This window comes from Lepus europaeus, chromosome 13, assembly GCF_033115175.1.
Source record: "Lepus europaeus isolate LE1 chromosome 13, mLepTim1.pri, whole genome shotgun sequence".
Taxonomy (NCBI): Eukaryota; Metazoa; Chordata; class Mammalia; order Lagomorpha; family Leporidae; genus Lepus; species Lepus europaeus.
Window position 1 is genome coordinate 69,724,472 of NC_084839.1, and position 20,453 is coordinate 69,744,924.

At 47.3% G+C, this 20,453-nt stretch overlaps 1 protein-coding gene across 1 annotated transcript in view; it reads right to left on the reverse strand.

Moving 5' to 3' along the window:
- Positions 1 to 20,453, reverse strand: part of SLC4A5 (solute carrier family 4 member 5) — a 115,847-nt gene that overhangs the window by 55,158 nt on the left and 40,236 nt on the right. Inside the window, exon 4 of the mRNA XM_062209682.1 lies at positions 15,182 to 15,311. Within this exon, the coding sequence (XP_062065666.1) occupies positions 15,182 to 15,311 (130 nt within the window). The remainder of the gene's footprint in view (positions 1 to 15,181; positions 15,312 to 20,453) is intronic.

Consider the following 20,453-nt stretch of genomic DNA (forward strand, 5'->3'; position numbering starts at 1 on the left):
ATTAGCAGGGAGCTGGATCAGAAGAGGAGCAGTGGGGCTGGCACTGTGGTATAGTGGGAGGAGCCACCGCCAGCAGTGCTGGCATCTCATGTGGGCACTGGTTCAAGTCCTGGCTGCTCTTCTTCGAATCCAGCTCTCTGCTGTGGCCTAGGAGGGCAGTAGAGGATGGCCCAGGTCCTTGGGCCCCTGAACCCACGTGGGAGACCTGGAAGAAATTCCTGGCTCTTGGCTTTGGATCAGTGCAGCTCCAGCCATTGTAGTCATCTGGAGAGTGAAACAGCCAATGCAGGAGCTCTCTCTCTCTGCCTCTCTGTGACTCTGCCTTTCAAGTAAATAAATAAATCTTAAAAAAAAAAAAAAAAAAAGAAGAAGTGGAGCAGCTAGGACTTGAACCATTGCCCATATGGGATTCCAGCATCACAGGAGGTGGCTTTACTTACTACAACACAATGCTAGCCTCAGATTCATTTCTTTTCTTCTTTTTTTTTTTTTTTTTTTTGACAGGCAGAGTTAGGCAGTGAGAGAGAGAGAGAAAGGTCTTCCTTCCGTTGGTTCACCCCCAAAACAGCCGCCACGGCCAGCGCGCTGCACCGATCCAAAGCCAGGAGCCAGGTGCTTCCTCCCGGTCTCCCATGTGGGTGCAGGGTCCAAGGACTTGGGCCATCCTCCACTGCCTTCTGGGCCCCAGCAGAGAGCTGGACTAGAAGAGGGGCAACCAGGACAGAATCTGGCGCCCCAACCGGGACTAGAACCCAGGGTACCGGCGCCACAGGCGGAGGATTAGCCTAGTGAGCCACGGCGCCGGCCCAGATTCATTTCTTAAAGTCAATTTTTCTCCATTATCTAGCAAAGCTATTTAACTTAACATTGAGTCCTATCAGGACCCTGAATTTCCCAGCAGAAACATAAGGCCAGTGATAATACACATTTGAACCAATTAAGAATTTCCCTAGAGATATCTGAGGAATCATTAGATGTTCTCTAGTTGACACGGGCATCAAGAAATCACCTGTGGGAGGTAAGTCTTTCAAAAGGGAAACTTCAGAAATTCTGGCTCATCCTTATAATTTATTCCATTAATTCATATTACATAAAACTGAAAAAAATGTATGAAATAATGCAATAAGTTGTTCTACCATTGATTAAAACTACATATTTGGGGACCAGCACTGTGGTGTAATAGGTTAAGGCTTCACCTGCAGCACTGGAATCCCATGTGGGCACCAGTTTGAGTCCCGGTTGCTCCACTTCCAATCCAGCTCCCTGCCAAAGTGCCTGGTAAAGCAAAGGAAGATGGCCCAAATGCTTGGGCACCTGCACCCATGCGGGAGATCTGGATGAAACTCTTGGCTTCAGATCAGCATAGCTCTGGCTATTGCAGCCATTTGGGGAATGAACCAGAGGACGGAAGATTCTCTGTCTCTCTGTCTCTGTCACTCCCTCTCTGTAACTTTTTTAAATAAATAAATCTTAAAAAAAAAAGCAAGCAAAAAAAAAAAAACTACACAAACCATAACTTCGAAAGATGATGAAGCATAAAAGACTGAGTAGGGGCTGGTAATGTGGCGTAGCGGGTTAAGCCGCTACCTGCAGTGCTGGCATCCCATATGGGCGCCGGTTCAAAACCTGGCTGCTCCATTTCCCATCTGGTTCTCTGCTATGGCCTGGGAAAGCAGTGGAAGATGGCCCATAGTCCTTGGGCCCCTGCACCTGTGTAGGAGACCCGGAGAAAGATCCTGGCTCCTGGCTTTGGCCTCTGGAGGTAGCCAACCCAGTCCAGACTCAGAAATTTGCCGTTTTAGTGTCCTAAATGTGATTATGTTGAGGGATGCTAACACTGAGTTCACAAAGGCTAATATAGAAATCCCAAACCAATTTATCTTATGGTGAAATTTACGATGGATCATTATAGGGGTGGCTATCATCCTCCAGCCCTTGCATATACAGGTAGGCCAAATTGTCATCACAAAGCTACTAAATATAGAATCAGAAGGAGGGGAGAGCGGCAAGATGGTGGAATAGGAAGGGAGCACACTGAAAGTCCGGGAAGAGACAGTTTAATAAAAGTGGAGATACTGCAGGTTCAAGGAAGAGCAGGGGAAGAAACAGCAGAGGAAACTCTTCCGGAACTAGTGATTCACAGTGGACCTGCGTGGAGAGCATGGGAGCCCACAGTTCGGGACACTAGCAGCAGAAGCAACACACCAGTGCTGGAACACGAGGTGAGCCGAACCTCAATAGCCCAAGACACCGGCGGGCAAGCGGAAAGAGGAGACTAGAAGGAACAGGCTTGAAACCCGGTGGGGAAAAGTTCACCAGGCTATCTAGTAGAGAGGGGAGAAAAAAAAAGTGACCAATACAGACACGAGTTTCTCCGCTCACCTCTCAAAGGTGAGCAAGACAAAGAGCAGGCGCCATTTTGGACATACGTCATAAGTGGGGCAACCTCAGTCAGGACTGCACCCGCCCTCAGCCAAGCAGAAAAACTGACCCTGGGGTGTGTGTGTGTGTGTGTGCAATAACAGGAGATTAGGACCTAGTGAATGTGTGTGGTACTAATGAACTGAGACTGTGAAAAAAGAGACAGTGGGGGAGAAAACTCATGGAATTCATGTGAGTACTCTCCAGAGATGCTCCAATTCGGTAACCTTGGCAACCCAGTGGGAGACTGCAGGAGAATTTGAGCCCACACTGAGGGCAGCACAGATTCCCTGTGTGGTCCTTGGGAAAGATCGCTGGCTCGTGTGGGTATATCATTCGCCTGCTAACTACCTCCAATTCCACTCAGCTGTGCGGAATTACTTTCCTTTTGAATCAAAAGAAAGAAAGAAAGAGAGATTTACCACGCCTAACCTGGGAGTGTCACCTTTGGCACACCATTAACCCTGAGGAAATAAACAGAACTCTCAGGCCACACCCATCTCAAGCCTCTAAGGCTCCATCAAAAGTAGACAGTCCACTTAATACAGTCATAGTATAACAAGAAAAAACACCACAGAGAGGGAAGAAGAATCCAAAGCTCTACAATGCCAAGCAACAAACGCAAAAACCGAGGAAACAAGAACAAGGAAGACATTATGACACTCCCAAATGAACAAGACACCCCAAGCCAAGATTATGAAGATGATGAGATGGAAGAAATGCAAGATACCGATTTCAAAAAATTTATGATAAAAACAATTAGTAATTTTCAAAAACAAACGCTGAGCTAAGGAAATCCTTACTGGACAGGATAGAAAATCTCCTTCGAGAAAATGAAATCTTAAGGAGGAATCAAAATGAAACGCAGAAACTAGTAGAACAGGAAAGCGTGATAGTGAAATCAAAATGAAATGAAGAACTCAATAGATCAAATGACAAACACATTAGAGAGCCTTAAAAACAGAGTCAGTGAAACAGAAGAGAGAATATCGGACTTAGAAGACAGAGCACAGGAAAGTATACAGTCAAACCAAAGAAAAGAAGAGGAAATTAGAAATCTAAAAAATATTGTTGGGAATCTACAGGATACTATTAAAAAACCCAACATTCGGGTTCTAGGAATTCCTGAAGGCATGGAGAGAGAGAAAGGATTAGAAGGCATTTTCAGTGAGATACTTGCAGAGAGCTTCCCGGATCTGGAGAAGGACAGAGACATCCTAGTACAGGAAACTCATAGAACCCCTAGTAAACATGACCAAAAGAGATCCTCACCACGACACGTAGTAATCAAACTCACCACAGTGAAACATAAAGAAAAGATTCTAAAATGTGCAAGAGAGAAATGTCAGATTACTCTCAGAGGATCTCCAATTAGACTCACAGCAGACTTCTCATCAGAAACCCTATAAGCTAGAAGGGAATGGCGAGACATAGCCTAGATACTAAGAGAAAAACTGCCAACCCAGAATATTATATCCTGCAAAGTTCTCATTTGTGAATGAAGGTGAAATAAAGACCTTTCATAGCAAACAGAAATTGAAAGAATTTGTTGCCACTTGTCCTGCCCTGCAAAAGATGCTTAAAGATGTGTTACACACAGAAACACAGAAACACAGAAACATGGTCATCAATATGAAAGAAGGTAAAGAAAGGAAACCTCACAGCAAAAGATCACAGGAAGTTCAAAGTATATATTAGAAAATATCTTTGGCAAATGGCAGGGCAAAGTTACTACTTATCAATAGTCACATTGAACGTTAATGGCCTGAACTGTCCAGTTAAAAGACACAGATTGGCTGATTGGGTTAAGGAACAAAACCCATCTATTTGCTGCTTACAAGAAACACATCTTTCCAACAAAGATGCATACAGACTGAAAGTGAAAGGCTGGAAAAAGATATACCATGCCAACAGAAATGAAAAAAGCTCAGGCTAAAATTTGTGTTATCTTATTCAAAACGTTATCCTAATTTGGAGATTTTTAACAGTTTATTTCAAAATGTAAATCAAGGACATTGGCAGATGGAAAATGTTACAAGTATACTAATCTATTTCTCTTTGACATAGAATTAAAATCTGATTCTCTGTTAAAGCAATGTGTTAAAGTAATCTATTATGTTCTCTTGATGTCTGTTAAATTCTAATTGTTCAAAAACAGCTGAATTTTTATTAAGAGCTATTTAAATATGTGCTTATTTTCAAAGATTTGAATAATCACCTTGTAACAATGATCAAATTTGGTCTTTCAAAAATACTGTGAAGTAAGCAAGTGCCTCTTGTTGGTTGATGAGTTTATAATTTTAAACATGGCAACTTAAAGTCTTTTGTCATCCACAGTTATATATGATTTGCTGCTCATAAAACTAAAGTGTTGTTGGTTCTGTGTTTAGCTGTCCTCCTATAGGTTCCTATGGACTTTTTCCAGCCACTTCTATTGTATTCAGTACTTTGGGATGGCTCTGTAAACAGATGAAGCCAATAATGTATTAACAGTATCAACTGAGAGAAAGTATGGTTAACTGAGGTTACTAAAAACAAAAAGCAATTCAAATCAACTGGCAATCTACAAAAAGAGTTAAAGATTTTAAAAGCTATTATTAAAATTGCTATATTGGTCTATTATGTTATATGTGTGTACATATTGTATGTCCACATGGGAAAATTTTATTAAAAGTTTTATTTTAATTGGCTTATAGATAAGATTGTCCATAAATTTAAGCTGCAAAAATTAATCAAAGATACATTTTAATTCGTGTGACCTGAATCTCTGTATCATATGTTTTATACTTGTTGGTAGAAAGAAACTAAAAACATTTTATATGTTTGTGCTTAAGTTTACTGGTTAAACAAACTACACTATGTTAGATATTTAAGAGGTGTTTCCAAATACATGATTCTTAAAATTTATAGAAGGCATTGGACCTTCTGGTAAATGTTTTCTTAAGTTGTTATCTAGTGGTTGAAACTGTTTGCTAAGTATTCATGTGATATTGCTATTGTCAGCAAGCGATCCAGGACTTGCTCCCTCATTTCTCTATTCTAAGCCCAACTTGTTCTTTCATTTCTCTATTCTCTTCAAGGTAGGAAACTAATTCTATTATGAAGGAATCTGTAGGATGCACAATTTAATCTTTAGACCTTATACAAGAGATGGCTAACATTTTTCTGTAATAGCATAGCCAAAATAAGAGCTTAAATTATAATTTCATAGCTAGATTTACTTCGCCATCAGCGAAGTACACAGGAAGTAGAAAAAAACTCGCTTTCAGACCAAAGGGAAAGAAAGTTTTTAAGTGAGAATATAATTTTCCTCATGGGCATTGTCTACCTTAGAAAAACTACTACAGAACATGCCTATGACTATAGAATTACAATTCAACTACAGTTTAGGCCACCAAAGATTAAAGATGGGACTTGGGCACTCCCTTACTTGCATCCTCTGGTCTGCTTTAACACAAACCAGGAGGAAAAGAAAGCTAGGCATCAGAAGCAATGGGTGGCAGGCCTATTAATGGCTGATCTGTACAGTGATCTGCCCTCAAGGAGACCCAACAGGCCAGTCCACTGCAGTGGCTTTCAATGTGGTAAGCCTGGGCTTCAGCAGAAGTCAGCTTGTGAAGAGCCCTGGCAGCTCTGCCAAGAGTTGGATCACAGGAAATGGACCTGCCCTGGAGTCGAAGGATGCCCAGGTCAGAGCCACAGATCTTATTGGCTCTAAGCTGAAAAGCCCTTCACTCAGCCCAGCTTCCAAAGTGACCACCGCAGCTGAGGGGACGGCCAAGTAGGGTCAGCAACATTGAAGGCAGAACTGTAAATTTCTTGTTAGAGATGCCACCTGCCTTTACCTGGCCAGCTCTCCTCCCAGGCTAGCTAAGTAATGAAAATCAACAGGGTGCCTTCCCCTAGGAGGTTCACACCTCCCTTAGGATGTACCCCATGTGAAGAGATAGATAGGTCTGGGCCTCTTAACTTACAAGGCCTAAAGCCCAACAGATTATTATCAAGCCCCTTCTGTCAGGTTCTATTTGCCTCTCAATCAGAAAACTTAATTGTAGCTTAGATAGCACCTTTCTTAGCTCCTCTAATAATGACTCTGTCCTTTGTTCTAGACCCTGTCTAGTGCACTTGGGCCTCATTCCTTTGTAATCATAACCTCTACTCTACCTCCAATGGCTCTATTCCCAACCTGCATGTACTGATGGTCCTCTTCCCCACTTAATGCTGTATAATTTTTCAGACCTGGTTAATGCCACTCTTAGGATCATTGGTTACTATCCTCACCCTGTCCTTTATGACCTTGTCTAAATATGATCAGAGTCGGCGAACTTGGAAGGCTTCCATAGCCTTGGCAACTCATGACGGGAGCCTAGGGTGGTTACTGGCACCATAAACTAGAGTGTCAATTTGTTGGGTCAACAACAGGAGTCACTGTGCACTTGCTCCACATGTGGGATCTCTGTCCTTAATGTGCTATACATTGTGATTTAATGCTATAACTAGTACACAAACAGTATGTTTCACTTTGTGTTTCTATGTGGGTGCAAACTGTTGAAATCTTTACTTAATATATACTAAATTGATCTTCTGTATATAAAGAGAATTGAAAATGAATCTTGATGTGAATGGAAGGGGAAAGGGAGCGGGAGAGGGGAGGGTTGTGGGTGGGAGGGAAGTTATGGGGGGGAAGCCATTGTACATTGGAAATTTATATTCATTAAATAAAAGTTTAAAAAAAGGGAATCAGAAGGAGGTTCATTAGCTAAATTATTCAAATGCTTAATAGGCTCAGCATAAGAGGTCTGGAATTTTCCATCTATGCAAATGAGCTCTGCCTGGAATTGGACCAGACAGGTGAGTCTCCTTGATTTAGACAGTTCTGGAATGAATCCCACACTAACTCCCTGTGATTCAAAGTCATACTTGGGGCTGGTGTGGTAGTGTAGCAGATAAAGCTGCCACCTGCAGTGCCAGCATCCCATATGGGTGCCGGTTTGAGTCCCTGCTGCCCCACTTCTGATCCAGCTCTCTGCTATGGCCTGGGAAAGCAGTAGAAGATGGCCCAAGTCCTTGGGCCCCTGTACCCATGTGGGAGACCTGGAAGAAGCTCATGGATCTGGATTGGTGAAGCTCTGGCCGTTGCTGCCATTTGGGGAATGAACCAGCACATGGAAGACCTCCCTCCCTCCCTCCCTCTCTCTTCCTGTCTCTCCTTCTCTTTCCCTCCCTCCCTGCCTTTCAAATAAACAAATAAATCTTTAAAAAAGAAAGAGAATTGGGATGACAAAGAGCTATCTGCTGTGGGATGGTCTCTTGATTTGAGAGATTTAAACGTCTTTCTGTTGAGGTCTGGCCAATGGTGAGGGACAAGCAGAGGAAGCCAGCTGCAAAAAAGTAAGGAACATGCCTTGAGAGCAGCAGAGAAAAGGGACAAGCCCACTTCCCAGGGTCAGCCCTGGCGATCTGACTGCCCCTGTGCACCACAAAGTCACCTCAGTATTCTGCTGATATTCCTCTTAAATAAGGTAGCTTGAATGGGCTTCTGTTACTTGCAACTTAAAATATCTTGACAATGACAGTGGCATTTCTCTCCCCTTTGAGCCTCACACATGGTTCCTGACAGCTCACCTGAAAACAGGCTGTGGGAGGTAGAGCTGGACAAAGCACATGGGGACATTTGACTTTAGCACAAAGTGCTGGTGCCAAAGCATTCTCAAAGGGGAGACTATTCTTGTGGCATCTTGGGAGTCTGACAGCTCTGATCCTAACAGGATGTGTTTTGATTCTGCGTTGTACAAAGAAGCAACAGAAAGATGTTATTAAGACAGTCTGAGAAATCTGAATCTATACTGAATTCCCAAACATACATAAGGAATTATTTTCAATTTTTTAGGAGATAAAAAGGCATTGTAGTTGTGAAATCTAATTTCATAGAGGTGAGTGCTGAAATGTTTACAACATCTTAGGATTGTCTTCAAAGCACTCTAGGGGTGAGTATTTGGTGCACAGCTTGGGACACCCACATGCCACATTGGAGTGCCTGGGTTTGGGTCCTAGCTCTGCTCCAAATTACAGCTTCCTGCTATCGCATACCCTGGGAAACAGCAGGCAATGACTCAACAAGTTGTGCCCCTGCCACCTACTTGGTAGATTCAGATAGAGTTCTTGGCTCCAAGCTTTGGCCTAGCCCACTCCCAGCCACTGCGGGCATTTGTGGAGTAAATCAGCAGTTGGGAGCTTTCTCTCTGTCTCTCTAATAAATAAATATTCCAGCAAAAGTGAACAACAAAAGGAAACCCCAGAAAACAAGCAAAAAATGTAGAGGATGATAAAACATTCATTACTGGTGAAGCTAGGTGATGGGTGCATGAGGGTTCATTGTACTATTCTCTCCACTTTTTGCATCTGAAATTTTTCAGAGGTAAATCAAGTGAGGGTCTTGGCATGGAGGCAGCCTGATGGTGGCTTCCTCTCCTCCTGGTAACTGCAATTGATGGAACGCTCCAAGAAGGCCTTCCACTGCAGCAGGGTTGGGGGATGGTCCCTCGTGCTGACCACCCTTCTGCAGTTCTGAGGAGCTTCCAGCCAGTCACGACTTCCAGCCATCTGAGAAGAGCTCCCCACCACCTCTCCTCACTTCACTACCTTTCCTACCACACTCACTGCCAACTAACCCACTCTTAGCTCCTGCGTCAACCATGTAATAGACTTGCGTTATTGCCCGGCTGAGAGTGTGGCTGCTGCTTCCCCAACATGCACAGGTCTCTCACGCAGCAATTACTAAGTCTCTGGGGGCTGGAAGTGTCTAGCCCATCTGCATTCTGTGTTTACACGGCTACTAGATGAGAAGGCCAGCTGGAACCCAGGGCTTCTGAGGCCTCAGGGGAACCTTGTTCTCTTTTACTTGGACTTCATCCAGGTTCTGATCCCTATTTTTTATAAAAACAACAACAACAACAACAAAAACCTTTTTCCTGCTGTCCAAACATAAGCCTCAGGTATCAGTGCTTGACTAGTGGAAAGAAAGGGAAGGACCAAGTTAGATACCAAACGCAAAAGCAGTTTGATAATGACAAATAGTGTGATTACTCAGATCAGTAGGTCACAGCAGGTGGAAGTCAAACAACCTTAAAAAAACTTTCATCTGACTACAGAACCCATGCACAACTATGCTGCATAAAACAGGATGGCCATGGGGCCTGGAGCTGCTTCCCTGGCTCAGGTGTACCAGCAATCCACAGTTCCTCCAGTCTGCACTTCCACTCCCATCTCTCCCCACATCAGAGAGCAGCCCCGAACTCGCTCAACTCCCTGCTAGGAGCCCCTGCATGTGCCCCAGGGCCCTGCTCATCTAGCAGCCTCTCTCAGTTTCTTGGTTCTTTAACCCACTCTCTTCTGCTTCCTTCCTATCTCTAACAATCAGAAACAGAAACTGAGGACCTCCCTTGACCCAGGTTCCCCTGGGAAAGGAGTTCGGAAGAGTCTGACCAAAGCCACCTTCTTCCTTCTTTGACCCTTTCCTCAGCCCGCTGCCGCCTGGCTTCGGCCCAGTCCTCCTGAGACGCCTGGCAGAGCCCCATCCCTGGAAGCTCTGCAGTGCTTCCCCCGTTCATGGGCCACTCCCTGCATCTTGAATGTCCCTCTGCCCCTGTTTCCAGAAGAAGCGCTCTTGTTCCTTAAAGGCTGGAGTTTCTGGGGAGTTCCGTCCAAGGCTCTCTTCTCACCTCAGCAAACTTACCCTTCTCTGTGAGTTTCACTTCCATCCAGATGCTGATGCCTCACAGATGTTATTTATTTCTCAACTGAACTCCAGAACCCTCTGGCCACTGCATATCCCCACCTGGGTTTTCCTCAAATACAACCTGTCCAAACGGAACTCTTCATCAACTGCCCTCAAGACACAACAAAATACGCCCCATACAACAAGACCTTACTACCCTTTCTGTTTCCCAAACTGCTACCAGGCGGTACCCACTTCTCAGGCTGGAAAGCTGAGTATTCCCTCAACTATCCTTCTCCCGGACATGCCATTTGTCATCAAGCCCTGTCAATAGCACCTGCTAAATTATGCCTCAAACCCACCCACCCTTCCTTCTCTCCCCAGAGCCAATATCTGAATCCTGGCTTTCATCTCCCCTGGACCAGCCTCCAAACCAGCCAAGTCTTATCTCCTTTAACCACCCTACACACTAAAACCAGACCATCTCTCTCAAACACATTATCCTGTCCTTTTCCCACCTCAAACAATTCAGTGGTCCTCTGAAGCTCTCCACATCATATCCAAGACCTGTAGGGTGGGCCCTGCCACTCCCTGACTCTCACTCCATAGCTTGGCCTCAGGAACGTCTGTGATTCCTCTTTGTGTCTGGCCAGTTCCAAGCGTCTCCTCCCTCCCTCTCTCCCTTCCTGCCTCCCTCCTCTGCCTCTCTCCCTCCCTCTCTCCCTTCTCCTGGCTACCTCTGACCCATGCTTCAGGTCTCAACCTCAACACTCCTTCCCCCAGCAAGCCTTCCTGGACACCTCCTACCTGGGGGAGGTGCCTCTGCTCTGTGCTCTCATAGCCCCTCCGTCACCTCTGTGCCCTGTTGGACTGGGAGCACAAGTGAGCAGGGACAGCATTCGCTGTGCTCCATTCTTTTTCCACCTAGGGCTCACAGCTTACAGACAGGAAGCATTTGGTAAATATGAGTTGAATTAATGAATGAAGCTTGTTGACTTCTTCACTGGGAGCTGTCAGTTGCCTACTCTGCTTTATATAGAGAATGAGCAGCTCTGGCCCCATAAGCTTGATTCCTGATGGGTGGTGAAACCAGAAGGCTGGGGGTTCATTCTGCCCCATGCCAAGAGGGTGTGCACAGGATCTAAATGGGAGCCTATTTAGGGCTGAGCCAGAAAATTCATGCTTTCTCCTCTCTCCTTCCTGCAGTGAGAAAGCATCGCTTCCTACTTGTGGAGAAAACGCATTGATCTGGTCTGAGCCAAATAAGCTGACCCACTTCTCATGCCCTCTTTCTGTCCTGTCCTGGTCACTGCAGGAATGTTCTCAGAGCATGCACATCTCCTAAGCAGCTTCTGGCCACTGTGTGCTTTCTTTCGGTCTGCTCTGAGCTGAGACCAGAGGTGGCTTGAATTTGGAATTTGCTTTCAGAGCTCTTGGAAGGCACTAAGCTCTAGTTATTTTTGAGTGACCCTAAAGGGCCCTCCACACTGGGATGGGTTCCAAACTGTGTCATTGTCTTTCCCACCCCTCCCTTTGTAGTCAGGGGGTAGTGGGCTTGAGAGAGCACAGACTTTTCTGGATGGATTGCTCCCAGCGAGGGGTCTCCTCCACTGCTCCTGACCCAGCCCTCCCTTTCGGCAAAGTCATTAACAGGACACAGTCAGCTGCATTTCCCTCGTGGGAGCTCTACAGAGACAGAGTTAATAAAAATCTATCTTGCTAACAGCCTGCCCTCCCAGCATTGATCACATTAGAAACGATGCCACACACACAGTCCCCATTATGTGCACGGGGCAAGGCTCAGCAGAGCTCAAAAAGCCATTTAAATCCGCCCAGGAGTGACTCCTCCAAGGGCCTGAAACATCCCCCAAACTAATAACCCCCGACAAAGCACCGCCGGGGAAAATTCCTTGCGGATTTGAGATTTTCACTCTGTTAATCTCCTAACTCAATAAAGCAAACACTCCCTGCGGCAAATTAAATACTTTTATTAAAGGGTCCTCTGCCCCTTTCTCCTTGATATGGGTCTTGCTGGACCCACAGCCTTCCCCTGGCTGAGTGTCTGCGAGGGGGTTGTCCCCCATTCCCTGTCATCCTCTCCTGTTACTTCAAGGAAACTCAGAACCCACCAGGGTTTGCTAATTTTTAGGTTTTGGAAACTTCTGAGACCTATGGCTGCCCTGAGTGGCTGCCACAGTCCAGGCCAAGGGAAAGGCTTCCCTTTCTTGTATGGGAGTGACACCCCCAAACGAGTGGACCCAGTGTTTGCTGCAGGAGGGCCCAACAAAACTGTCTCGGCCATGTTGGACCTGGCCAATCCCTTCTTCCAACTTCACAGCAAGCCTGCTGGTCACACTGTGAGCAGCTGGCTGGAAACCAGATGGGGCTGGCTGCAAGAGGCTACAGGAGTGCAGGAATGTAAGGCAAAAGACCCTCAATCTCCTCTCCTCTCCTGTTTCCTGCCCCCAGGTTGGCCTACAGCTGTTCTTCTCTGGGCTGCCTGGAATTGGGTTCAGCCATTGTAACTTTCAGGATTAGTTTGAGCAGACTACCCCAAGGCCCTCCCAGGACTCCACATGCTGATCTCAGAAAGCCTGCCTTGTAGAGAAACCTATTACCTCATGCATAGCAATGGCCCTGACCCCCTTCATATTTAAGGAGGTGCCTCTCTCCGGAAACCCTCTCATCCACACGTCATCAGTGTCGTCTCTGTGTCTAGTGCACAGGGCCCTGTGGATACACAGCCAGAGAACAGAAACAGGTGTGTTTTGTCTCTGGTGACTGAGGGTTCCGGGGCCTCGCTCCACAAGGGTTCCATTTGTGCATGATAGGCTCTCATCTTGGGTCTGGCCTTAGCGATTATTTCCAGAGGTTCTGGTGCAGATCCTGCCCAGGGTCGGGAGAAGACACGCTTTTCCTTTTGAGCCTCTGAGAAGCCCCTTTCCAGTGGTCCTCTTCTCTATTCACCCCCAGGGCAGGTAGTGGCTTCAGACCCCAGCCTCTAAGGGACATTAAGCCATGGGAGCCCAGGCTGGCCCTGGTCATTTGAAATGTCCTGTTCCATTGGGGCTGGCGCTGTGGCACAGCGGGTTAACACCCTGGCCTGAAGCACCAGCATCCCATATGGGTGCCGGTTCAAGACCTGGCTGCTCCACTTCCAACCCAGCTCTCTGCTGTGGCCTGGGAAAGCAGTAGAAGATGGCCCAAGTCCTTGGACCCCTGGACCCACGTGGGAGACCAGGAAGAAGCTCCTGGCTCCTGGCTTTGGATCAGCACAGCTCTGGCCGTTGTGGCCATTTGGGGAGTGAACCAGCAGATGGAAGACCTCTCTCTGTGTAACTCTGACTTTCAAATAAATAAATAAAATTTAAAAAAAAAAAAAAAAGAAATATCCTGTTCCATCTTGTCACCTCTAGACACATGTCCTGGGCTCTACAGCTGTCCTTATTGCTCTCTAAAACCAACTTAATCACCTCCAGAGCTATGTCCCCCCGCAGAAGTAAAAGCAGAGTCCCTGGAAGTTGGAGGAGAAGGGAAGTGGCTGAGAAAAGTGGGGGAAAGCATGACAAAGTACATAAGCCTCAGGCAGGGGAAGCAGACAGGCCTGGGCTGGAACCCAGAACTCAGTTGCCTGCATGCTTTGGCCATAGGTATCTATACCTCAGTATCCTATCTGTAAAATGGGCACAATAGTCCCTGCCTTCTCTGGGACACTGTGCAATTTGAACAAGATGAAACTGTGAATTAGTTAACATGGTAAGGGTCAACCAGCAGGCTGATGGGAAGAGGCTCCTCAGCTTCCACACAGGCACAGGGCCCAGCTGCGGCCTACAGGGATTTGCTGGTCTGCCCAGTGGCCTTTCTCCAGAGAGCCCTGCAGAGGAATGGATTCAGAATCCTGGAGAGGTGCAAGGAGTCAAGTGCAAGCTCGTCTGGCTCCGCACAGCAGATGGGTGGAACCCTGAGGGAGGTGGGTGAGGGAAGAGTCCAGGCCACACGGGGGTCAGCTACCAGGCTCTGGTGTCAGAGTGGCCCTGGACATCACCGGTGCTGGGTGCAGCCAGGAGTTAGTCCATGCATTCTCAACCAAGGCACTAGCTGCCCCGAAGGGGGCCAAAACGGATCCTTAGGGGAGTGAAACATTTTAGCCACCACAATGGCTTGAGGCACTCCAAAGCTCGACCCTATCTGACAAATCTTATTCCTCAGCATTTAATTTCTCTGATTAGAAAGATATTAAGTCTTAATTTAATAAGTTACTTTAAATCAAAATTATTTTTTATGTAGGGGGTAGGGTGGGGCACAATACAAAAAAGGGTGCTGTCTTCCAGACTCGGGGTCCTTCCAGGACCCATTCCACCTCCTGTCCTCCTCCTTGGGCACTTAGAAGGATCTGGCAATTCTGCCCAACCCAGTTCAGTGCAGAGGCCACTTTGTCACAGGCCCTGGGGGTGTGGGCAGCACCAACCACTCCTTGCCCTGACTCCAGGTTCCGCTCCAGCCTCCCAGCCCTCCTGATCCTTTACCATCCCTACTTAGGGAGCTTTCTGCCCTCCCCTACCCCTTTCCTCGATGACTGAGTCTGCAGCTCCACTCTGCCTGCCCAGCCCTAAACTCGCCAAATCCTTGTATTCAGTGGCCTTAGACCTCTCCATCACTTTCTCAGACCCAGTGTGCCTGGCACACATTCTTCCTCCTGCAGGAAGCCCTCCCTGTCTACTCCCAGGCTGCTGGTACTTATGGTTAGAACCTCGAGACACTGAAGAATATATCCTTATATTATTCTCTGAGGGTCTCAAGGTAGACTGTTCTGCCTTCCCACTTGGATTTTAATTTCTTTGAGGATAAAGACAAAGTCATATGCTTCTGTCTGTCCCTAAGTGTTCAATATAGTACTGGATGCCAAGGATGGCAAGTGGGAGGGTCTCTGAACCAGGAAGCTCCCTGGCAGAACTCAAGGCATGAGGTTCCCTTCCCAGCAGGAGGGCCAGCTCAGTCCTCACCCCAGAGAGACTGCACCTCCCTCCTGGGGTTCCGCCTCACCTGGCTGACTCCTTCCACTCCATCTGGTCTCCGTCATGCTGGAGAGTGTCCATCTCTGTGAAGAGGGTGGGGTTGGGAGCCTCATCTTCCTCCCCCAGGATGTCCTGGAGCTGCTCAGCAGCTGGAGACCCTGCAAAACAAGGGCAGCACAGTCTGTTGAGTGCACTGTGGAAGGCGGGAGGGCCACCAGGCCAACAGTAATGGAGCAGGAGTCAAGTGCAAGGGAAAATATTTCCTGGTCCAGTGAAACTACATCAGGCATCTGGGTGAAGTTAGACACACATCACTATGGGTTGGATGTGGGCAAGATCTCCTTTAAGATTAAAGAGATAAGGGGCCAGCGCTGTGGCGCAGTAGGTTAATCTTCTGCCTGAGGCGCTGGCATCCTGTATGGACACCGGTTCTAGCCCCGGCTGCTCTTCTTCCTATCCAGCTCTCTGCTGTGCCTGGGAAAGCAGTAGAAGATGGCCCAAGTGCTTGGGCCCCTGCACCCGTGTGGGAGACCAAGAGGAAGCACCTGGCTCCTGGCTTCAGATCGGCGCAGCGCCAGCCGTAGCGGCCATTTGGGGAGTGAACCAGCAGATGGAAGACCTTTCTCTCTGTCTCTCCCTCTCACTGTCTATAACTCTACCTTTCAAATAAATAAATGAAATCTTAAAAAAAATGATGAAAGAGATGAGAGGATTTGGTCTGAATTCAGACTCAGGTCTTAACAACTATCAGTGAAAATGGGTGGAAAACGGCCAAAGCCAGGACAGCAGCAAGATCAAGGAACAGGGGGCTGGAGTTGTGGCACAGCAGGTTTAAACCACTGCTTGTGATGCAGGAATCTCATCTGAGTGCAGGTTCAAGTCCTGGTTGCTCCACTTCTGATCCAGCTCCCTGCTAATGGGCCCGGAAAAGCAGAGGATGGCCTGAAGGCTTGGGCTCCTACTACCCAGGTGGGAGACTTGGATGGAGTTCCAGACTCCTGGCTTTGGTCTGGCCCAGCAGATGGAAGCTCTCTCTGTGTGTCTCCCTCTTTCTATAACTCTGTTTTTCAAATAAATAAATAGATCTTAAATGAGAGAGAGAGAGAGAGAGAGGAAATGAATGAATCAGGAACAGACAAGTGAGAGGAGAAACACTCCGACCTGAGTTCAGCACAATAAACCTACAGTAATCTTTTTTCTCCCCACTGGGCCCCAAACCAGTCAACTCAAAGAGGAAGCTGGCCAAGCAAATGGACAGTATGCATGTGTGTCCCTCTTATTCATGGGCTTCCAGGCTGCTTTCCAGTTATCCACTGGACATCACCTCCTGAATATCTTGCAGGCACCTCCAAACTCAGCATTCCAATACTGGACATTGCACACTTTCCCAAACACATTTCTCCAATGTTCAAACATTCATTACTCTTTTCTCACTCAACATTTAATGAACAACTACTATGCGATGGGCATGGTTTTTGGTGTTGGAAAATAAAGCTGTGATGGAGCTTTATTTGTGTCCTTGCTCTCCTGAGCATACTCAGAGCCAGACATCAACAAGTAAACACATCTACACATGACCATTTCAGGCAAGGAGAAGTGTTCTGAACCAAGCAAAGCAAACACAGGAGCCACAGGAGATGGTATGATCACCAAAGGCCGCTCAGAGGGGACATCTGAACTGAGATGAGTGATGACAGCCGCCACTTGCGCACATCTGGGAGAAGAGGACTCAGCGTTCCACTCAGCCTGAGGTGGGAATGTGCTGGTCAGCAGTGAGCAAGGACCAGAGGTGACCAGTGCCTTAGCTAAAGACATCCCTGTCTGCCCCATGGCACAGGCTGGACACCCGGGAGTCATCATCACTTCACCTCTCTTTCCCTCACCTCCAACCCCATATTAGAGTTTTCACTAATGCCATTGCCCTGCCTGGTTCAACCCGTCATCAACTGCCTCCTAGCCCCTGTATTTCCTCAGTTTATCATTCCTTCTGTCCACACCCATTGCTCCCTGGATCTCCAATGATCTACAATCACAACTCCTCTTTTACCACCCCCTCCAGTTTCTTCCCATTGACCTTCCAATAAAACCAGAAAGTCAACAACTAAACCAGAATCCTCAGTCTAGGCTTCGTCTCTGCAGGTGGTCCGAGAGGTACCAGGGAAGGCAGTGCTGTTATGAGCTGGTATGGTGGAATCAGGGTGCACAACGGGCTTCCAATCCAGCCAGACGTGGTGTGACTCTCAGAGCTGCCACTTATTCATGAGTGAACTCAGTCTGGGTGAACAGAATTATTGGGCGGAAGAAAGCAGGTAAGGAGAATAAAACACTTGACACAGGGTTTGGAATGTTAACGGGTGCTTAACTGCCCTCACCACCAACCCCAGCACCCAGGCTCATGAGTCTCACAGTGGAAAATCACCCAACCACAGCAGGTCTCAATGGTAGCAACTTCCCCTCATCCTCTCAGTCCCCTGCCCGGGGTCCCTTGATGCCATTCCTAGCCGTTGATCCTCTCTTCAAGCTTCTTGATCCATCTCCCACTCCACTTCCTCAAAACAAAACAAAGGCCCCCAGGCATGAAATCCACCGAATTCCTCGCTTCTGATCCTTCTGTGCCTTCATCCCCAACCCATCCATCTCAGAACAAAGGAGTCCTTCCTGCAGCCCAGTCCCTGCTTCCATCCTCCCCTTGTGCCTCCTCCAGACCTTTATCTCATCAGCCAGCCTTTCCTCACCCAAATCCTCAGCTTTGCCCTCTCCACCCTCTTTCTCTCCTCTAAACAGTTCCTCTGACCCCCAAACCTCCTCCCCTGACCCTTCCTCTCTTCCAAGCTCTACTGCCTTCATTTACCCTTGACTTCCTAGAGAAGTGGCCCACACTCACTGTCTCTACCCCCTCCCTGCCCAGGCACTTTCCAACCTGCTGCCAACTAAGGCACAGATTTCAGACTGGCGGCTCAGAGAGGAGTTAGGTTCAGCCTTCATAGAGTGCAAAAGTTTCCTGAAATAAGTGCTAATACTTGTGAGGTGTCATGTGAAAATCCACATCTCTGACTTTCCTGGAAAATTTGGAGGCTCTGATGACTGTGCCTGTGTTTATGCTTCTAAACCATCAACTGGGACAGGGTTATGGCTGTCTTGCTGGTGGGTAGTTTCTCATTTGCCACTGCCTCCACCACTCTCTACTTGTACTCCGCTAATTCATTTACAGTACACACCCAGGTTTGCAACTCCTGTCCTCAGATCCCTCCTGCTATCCTATTGTGAAGCCACTATATTAAAGAAATGAATCAAACTAATGGCACTGTGAAGCTAGGTCTAACTTAGCCTTCTGGGATGTCAGTGGTGCTGGCGGCTCCCTCTGAATTGAAATGTTACTCTTGCCTTGCACAACCTGGTACTTGCTATTTTTCCTCAGTCTTTGAAGATTCTTTCTCAATAGCTTTCCCCAGCTCCTCTTGCCTAGCTAACACTTAAATTTCAGTCATCCCTAGCATTCTTCCTTGATCTCTCTTCCCAGGACGGCTTGTGTTCTTTATGCTGTCGTTTATAAACCAGCTCACCCGTGTCTCCAGGCCCTGTGTTAAGCATTCCAACTGCCACCTGGGAGTTCCAGGAGCCGGCCTCAACAGTCAACGCAGCTCTGCGTCCCGTCTTCTAACATCCCAATGCTGCTGTCCTCTATTTTGCTTAAACATCCCCTTAATTACCCAGCCATCCAGACAAGAAACACTGGATTTGCTCCTGAAGACTTCTCTCTCACTATCCACATCCAATTGGACACTAACTTCTTCCATTTTCAATCTGATGCATTTTTACCCCTTTCTTTTCCCTAGCCCATTGCCACAATACTGGTTCAGGCTCTCCTCCTGCTCCTGTCGCTGCACTAGCTGCTACAGCCCCACTGCCTCCAAATACTCCCTCCTTCCCCACCCCATGCACAGCAACAGAGCTCTTTTAAACCATTTCAAACACATTCAGGTGGCGGACTCCTGGGAGTCATGGTGCACTGGGCAGTAAGATAAAATATTGTGCACATCAGTTTTAAATAATTTTATTAACAGAAAACATTCTTAACTTATCTCTATGTAGATCAATGAATTTTACCAAGAGTCTTCAAAGAATTCATGGAGAATACGTGTTACAAGAAAGACTGCAAGAATTTCAAAATAATTTCACATCAAAATAAGTTTATATTTTAATTCATTTTCCATGACCTTCTGGAAGTACCCTCCTATTCCTGCACTTTTCTATTCCTTTTCATCTATATTCTTTCCTTTGGCTTCTTGAATGCTGACACTTGCTAGCAGACACCAAAGGTTTAAGAAAATTTCATAGAAGAAAACTCAATAAGTGGGAACATAACCTTCTTCTCCTTCATATTGGGAGAAAAATATGACTGCTTGATTCTGGAGGGCCACACCAGTTTTCCCTGGGATCAGATTTCAAGAATTACTCCTTAGAATGTAGATTTAGTCACACTGCTCTCCAGGGGAAAATCTTTCAATGCTGTCTATTTCTAAACCCTGGGGTCAGAGGCCAGGTCTCACAACATCCCTTGTGGTCGGGCTCAACCTGCCTTGCTTGGTCCTCAGTGTCCCTTACCCAGTGCCCAACTCCAGCCACACCAGACCACACGCGGTTCAGAGAAGAGGCAGGCACGCACTGACTCTGTGGGCCTCCGTGCCTGCTGCCTGCGGTGCCTGGCAGGCTCTGTCGAGGGCATTACCTGCTCCCTGGAACGGCTGAGCGCTGGGGTCTCTGGCTTTCAGCACTGCCTCTGGCCCCAGCCTGTTTCTGCTTCTGCCACCCTGGTGGCTGCCTTCAGAGTCCTCTTCCTCCCACAACAAACTCACTCTTGTTTCCAGTTAAGCACCAGGAGAGAGGAGGGGTGGGGGGAGGGGGGAGAGAGGGAGGGAGGGGGAGGGAGGGAGAGGGAGAGAGAGAGAAAAAAAGGAATGTGTGAAAGACTTGGGAGGTAGAAAGAGAGGTCTATGTGCAGACAGTAAAGATGTGATAAATGGGAGAGAGATTGTGTGAAACTGTGTATCTGAAAGAGGAAAAAACTATACTAAGAGTGAAATAAAGACACACACACAGAGAGAGAGAGAGAGAGAGAGAGAGAGAGAGAGAGAGAACGAGAACGATGGAGATCTCAGGTGTACTGGAGAGAGCGCTCCGTGGCTGCTCAGGCAGGAAGCTGGGTCTCCAAACAGCAGGGGTGGTGGCAGCTGAGGACCTGTGAGAGGACTGGCAGAACTGCCCCTTTACCCTCCCCCAGGAGCCCTGCCCTCCTGCCT